Below are 6,000 nucleotides of genomic sequence, written 5' to 3'. Positions count from 1 at the left end.
GAAGATTAGAGCAAAGGCCAGTAATGTTACACAGCTGCTTCAAAACCCATTCCCATACTAGGTTACTGTTTTTTTTCAGTGTGGAAAATTGTGTGCGCTATTTTACAGGTTGAATGACTGAATGACATAACCCTCCGCCAATGTCAGTCACTAAGTCAGGTAATTTTGTCAAGTGTCCGTCGTGCAACATGGTGGTACTGACCCCTGTTTGTTCCTAGTACACTCAACCTTGTCTGTAGCATTGCTAATTCAAGCACTGGACCTTGCACAGCTCTGACCTCTTGTAGCCACCTCTGTTCTAGTCCAGTGCCTCGCACAGCACTGTCTGTCTTACTCATTCCTCCCTTTCTCTCTCTCATTTTTACTTAGAATATGCATCTTTACTGATTTTCCCATACACGCCAAAAAACAGACTCTGATCTCCTTGGCTCTCTATCCACACAATGTTATCACATATCATTAAGGAACATTGACCATGAATTGTAATGTAAAATGACATAACTGGAATAAAAAACAGAAGACAGTTAGGAATGAGTGAAAAGGAGGATAAAGGGGCCTTATAAATAGGCCTATAGACAAGAAATTAACAGTAACTGAGTGTTAGCAATTGACTGCAACACAACATGAGTAAGCAGAGCATTCAGTATGAACTGCATCATTAATTGGCTAAAATTAGTCACATGTCACCAAGAAATCAGACAAAACACCACATAATGTACCAGTCTGATTTCTTGCTTGATATTATTGAGATAGTTCACTGACCCTACAAACACCCAACTGTAATGACAATGCAAGGTTTCCACTTCTGGATTCTTCTTGGTAACCAAACCAGGGTAACTCCGAGTCAGAACTTCCAGTTGAAATGACAGACAATCCCATTCAATCCTGCCCTGCAGCACTCCCTGCTGTTTTAAACCAGGATCTCAGGGAGGACAGAAGGATTTTGAGATTTCACAATTTTTGTTTTTCCTAAACTGAAGATCTCAATGTTTTCTGCAAAGGAACATTCCAAAAAATATTTCATTTGGGGACATCCGAAACATATTGTTTCAATTTTGACCTTTTTCATTTTGTATTATAAAAATTTTGTATTTACTACAAAATGCAAAAAAATTGAAACTAAAAGTTGTTTCAAAACAAAAAAATCAAAAAAGTTTCATTCTGAAAATGTTGGTACAGGTCATTTCAACATTGTTGGAATCCGTTTTCCCCCATGTATTTCTTCCTAAACAAAGTTCAGGCAGAATTCAACCCAATTTTGTGAAACGTTTTGCTTTCAACAGAACTGTATATTCTGATGAATATGGTTATGTCTACATTTCTCCAACCAGCTCGCCTCTTGAGCAGAGACTGCCAATCGTAACAAATATGCTTCTGTTGTGTGTGATATAAATACTGATTATGGAATCTATGGTTTCTATAGCAGGAAAGTTATTACATGGCGTTCAGAGAATGTATACTAGTTTGCCTAGCTTTGTTTGAGTCATGACAAATCTCTGTCAGGGATCAGACTGTTATCAACATACTCGTTGCACATGACCTAAGCATGTTATGAGTTTGGGTCCCCAGAGATGAAAATTGTCTCCCTTCCCACCCCGCCCCCACTCCAGGAAGAGCTGCTTGCTGATGTGGAGCCAGTGCTGGCTCATTGCTCTGATGGGTGGCCCCTGCTCCTTGTTCTCATTTGGTAGCAGATTTGAGTTTGTGAATAGCATAGGGGCTGGACTCTTTGAGCATCCAGATCTCCTCTCCCTCGTGGGCCCTGTGCTCAGCAGCACCCTCCAGGGCTGCGGTCAGCTCCGGGCTGAAGATGTTGGATGCATGGTAGGTGCGGCTGAGGTGGCGGAACGAGGAGTCTGAGGAGCTGTCATCGTTGTGGTTATCCTCATTATGGTCATCCTGTAACTTGCCCCGGCTCAGCTCTAAGCTGCTCCCCACTTTTGAGTCTTTTAAGACCTCCTTCATGTCCTGTATGAAGGCCATTTTGGGGCTGAAGATACAAAGCAGGAACACCAGGCCCCCGGAAACCCCACACAGAAAATAGAGGCCCACTTTCTCGGGGACACCTAAGGAGAGAAGTGCAAACACGTCAGAAGAGAATATGAATTACTCCTAAAGAGCAACAGGCATCATTCTCCTTAGCAATGAGCTACCAGTCTTGTAGCCCTACTGAGCAAGCACGAGAGCAAGTGGGAAGAAGGGATGTAAAAGAACAAGGGCCCTCAATCCTCATTCTTCATAGTATAGGGGTCAGGAAGGAACCTCCCCTGTTCCCCATGATAACATATTATGGAATTAGGAGAGTGTGACATTCTATACCTTGGGGGAGTGACCTGTAACCCCCATATTCCTCATTTTTATATAATCAGAATCTTACATATAAAACACGCCTTGTAAGGTATCACGGGAAAGGGTATGATTTGCTGAAAGTCATTTATCTATCCATACATGTATATCATTAATGCATATGAAGTTATGAGAATTGTGTTGTATGGTTGTCACTAAAACATGCTGTAAATTGGGGAATCAGCCAGATATTAGCTTCCCAGAGGCAACACCAAGGAAAGTAACCAACGCCCGGGCGGGGTGTGAAACAACCCATCAACAGCCATTGTCCAACAAGGCAGCTACAATTCAGTGACTTACCTGCATGAGGCCACACCAGGGGAATTGCTCAACCTTGCCTTGGAGACTCAGCAATTCCCACCAGACATGCTTGGACTTGAGTGTTCCCCAACCACATGGGACTGAGGGTATAAAGCAGAACATAGCAGGCCCATGCTGGGCCTTTCTCCTGCCCCCACCTATGTTGCAAGCAACAAAGACACTGAGAAGAAAACTGAAGACTCCAACAGAGGAGACTGGCCCAAATTTAAGGGACAAATCTGTATGTTAAGGACTGCAATATCCAGTGAGGTGAGAAAAACTGCTTAATCTAGATGTTGCCCAGTCTAATGGGGTTGAGAGTTCAGACTGTGTGCTTATATTTTCTTTTCTTTTGGTAACTAACTCTGACTTTTTGCCTATCACTTAATATCACTTAAAATCTATCTTTTGTAGTCAATACATTTGTTTTACTGTTTATCTTTGCCAGTGAGTTTGTATGAATTGTGTGGCAAATCTACTCATGTTTTGCAAAGGCTGGTGTATATCCACTTTCCATTGATGAAGTGGTGAACCAATTAATAAATCTGCATTGTTCTTCTTGAGCAAAGCAAGACGGTATATTTCCTGAGGTGCAAGGCTGGGAGGATTGGGCTGGTGCCTTTCCCTATGTGATTCATGAGTGGCTCTGGGAGTATTCATGTAATATAGCTGGGAGTGGGGCTTCACATGCTGTTATGATGAGTGATCACAGTGCCTGGAGGGGCTTGCTGCTTGTCACCTGCAAGGCACTGTGAGAGACAGCCCAGGCTGGGAGAGTGTTCAGGGGGCACAGCAGTCCCACCGTCACAGGCTGCACCCTGGGGATCCCATCACAGTGGCGCAGCAAGCAGGGTGAAATACACAGCTTGTTGTACTGCTTTGAGCAGGGGGTTGGACTAGATGACCTCCTGAGGTCCCTTCCAACCCTGATATTCTATGATTCTGTGGGTATGTCTACACTACGGAATAAAGTCGAATTTATAGAAGTCGGTTTTTTAGAAATCGGTTTTATATATTCGAGTGTGTGTGTCCCCATAGAAAATGCTCTAAGTGCATTAAGTGCATTAACTTGGGGGAGTGCTTCCACAGTACCGAGGCAAGCGTTGACTTCCAGAGTGTTGCACTGTGGGTAGCTATCCCACAGTTCCCGCAGTCTCCGCTGCCCATTGGAATTCTGGGTTGAGATCCCAATGCCTGATGGGGCTAAAACATTGTCGCGGGTGGTTCTGGGTACATATCGTCAGGCCCCCGTTCCCTCCCTCCCTCCGTGAAAGCAAGGGCAGACAATCGTTTCGCGCCTCTTTTCCTGAGTTACCTGTGCAGACGCCATACCACGGCAAGCATGGAGCCCGCTCAGGTAACTGTCACCCTATGTCTCCTGGGTGCTGGCAGACGTGGTACTGCATTGCTACACAGTAGCAGCAACCCATTGCCTTGTGGCAGCAGACGGTGCAGTACGACTGGTAGCCGTCCTCGTCATGTCCGAGGTGCTCCTGGCCACGTCGGCCAGGACCGCCTGGGCAGACATGGGCGCAGGGACTAAATTTGGAGTGACTTGACCAGGTCATTCTCTTTAGTCCTGCAGTCAGTCCTATTGAACCGTCTTATGGTGAGCAGGCAGGCGATACGGATTGCTAGCAGTCCTATTGCATCATCTTCTGCTGGGCAGCCATGAGATGTGGATGGCATGCGGTCCTTCTGCACCGTCTGCTGCCAGCCAAAGACGTAAAAGATAGATGGAGTGGATCAAAACAAGAAATAGACAAGATTTGTTATGTACTCATTTGCTTCCCCCATCTAGGGGACTCATTCCTCTAGGTCACACTGCAGTCACTCACAGAGAAGGTGCAGCGAGGTAAATCTAGCCATGTATCAATCAGAGGCCAGACTAACCTCCTTGTTCCAATAAGAACAATAACTTAGGTGCACCATTTCTTATTGGAACCCTCCGTGAAGTCCTGCCAGAAATACTCCTTGATGTAAAGCCACCCCCTTTGTTGATTTTAGCTCCCTGAAGCCAACCCTGTAAGCCATGTCATCAGTCGCCCCTCCCTCCGTCAGAGCAATGGCAGACAATCGTTCCGCGCCTTTTTTCTGTGCGGACGCCATACCAAGGCAAGCATGGAGGCCGCTCAGCTCACTTTGGCAATTAGGAGCACATTAAACACCACACGCATTATCCAGCAGTATATGCAGCACCAGAACCTGGCAAAGCGATACCAGGCGAGGAGGCGACGTCAGCGTGGTCACGTGAGTGATCAGGACATGGACACAGATTTCTCTGAAAGCATGGGCCCTGCCAATGCATGCATCATGGTGCTAATGGGGCAGGTTCATGCTGTGGAACGCCGATTCTGGGCTCGGGAAACAAGCACAGACTGGTGGGACCGCATAGTGTTGCAGGTCTGGGACAATTCCCAGTGGCTGCGAAACTTTCGCATGCGTAGGGGCACTTTCATGGAACTTTGTGACTTGCTTTCCCCTGCCCTGAAGTGCATGAATACCAGGATGAGAGCAGCCCTCACAGTTGAGAAGCGAGTGGCGATAGCCCTGTGGAAGCTTGCAACGCCAGGCAGCTACCGGTCAGTTGGGAATCAATTTGGAGTGGGCAAATCTACTGTGGGGGCTGCTGTGATGCAAGTAGCCCACGCAATCAAAGATCTGGGAGATTTTGACAAATGTTTTGGCATTTCGAAAACTGGAACGGAGTTCTGATAGCACGGATTCCTCTCCCCATACAGCGATCAGATCCCGTACCTCCCGTTCAGTCCATGCTGGAGCTCTTTTGCGATTCTGGGACTCCATCATGGTCACCTCTGCTGACGAGCTCTGCATGGTCACCTGCAGCTTGCCACGCTGGCCAAACAGGAAATGAGATTCAAAAGTTCGCGGTTCTTTTCCTGTCTACCTGGCCAGTGCATCTGAGTTGAGAGTGCTGTCCAGAGCGGTCACAATGGAGCACTCTGGGATAGCTCCCGGCGGCCAATACCGTCGAATTGTGTCCACAGTACCCTAAATTCGACCCGGCAAGGCCGATTTAAGCGCTAATCCACTTGTCAGGGGTGGAGTACGGAAATCGATTTTAAGAGCCCTTTAAGTCGAAATAAAGGGCTTCATCGTGTGGACAGGTGCAGGTTTACATCGACTTAACGCTGCTAAATTCGACCTAAAGTCCTAATGTAGACCAGGGCTTAGATTCTATGAGCAAGACTTGTACTTCATACAGTGGTGTAAAGATTTTAAGTGAGGCTTTAAGTGTGGTGGCTAAGGACAGTGAGGAGGAGGCTACCGATTTGTTATTTTCTGTTTGCTTATTTCGAGAAAGGGAAGTAGGGACAGAAAAGCAGGAACCTG

General features: G+C 46.5%; 1 protein-coding gene across 1 annotated transcript in view; it reads right to left on the bottom strand.

Moving 5' to 3' along the window:
• Positions 1-6,000, bottom strand: part of LOC141993505 (protein eva-1 homolog C-like) — a 54,594-nt gene continuing 48,594 nt past the window's right edge. Inside the window, exon 8 of the mRNA XM_074963048.1 lies at positions 1-2,066. Coding sequence (XP_074819149.1) covers positions 1,681-2,066 — 386 coding nt within the window. The 3' untranslated portion in view covers positions 1-1,680. The remainder of the gene's footprint in view (positions 2,067-6,000) is intronic.

Source organism: Natator depressus, chromosome 9 (genome assembly GCF_965152275.1).
Source record: "Natator depressus isolate rNatDep1 chromosome 9, rNatDep2.hap1, whole genome shotgun sequence".
Classification (NCBI taxonomy): Eukaryota; Metazoa; Chordata; order Testudines; family Cheloniidae; genus Natator; species Natator depressus.
The sequence above is the reverse complement of the archived record's forward strand: the minus strand, read 5'-3'. Positions and strand labels throughout refer to the sequence as shown.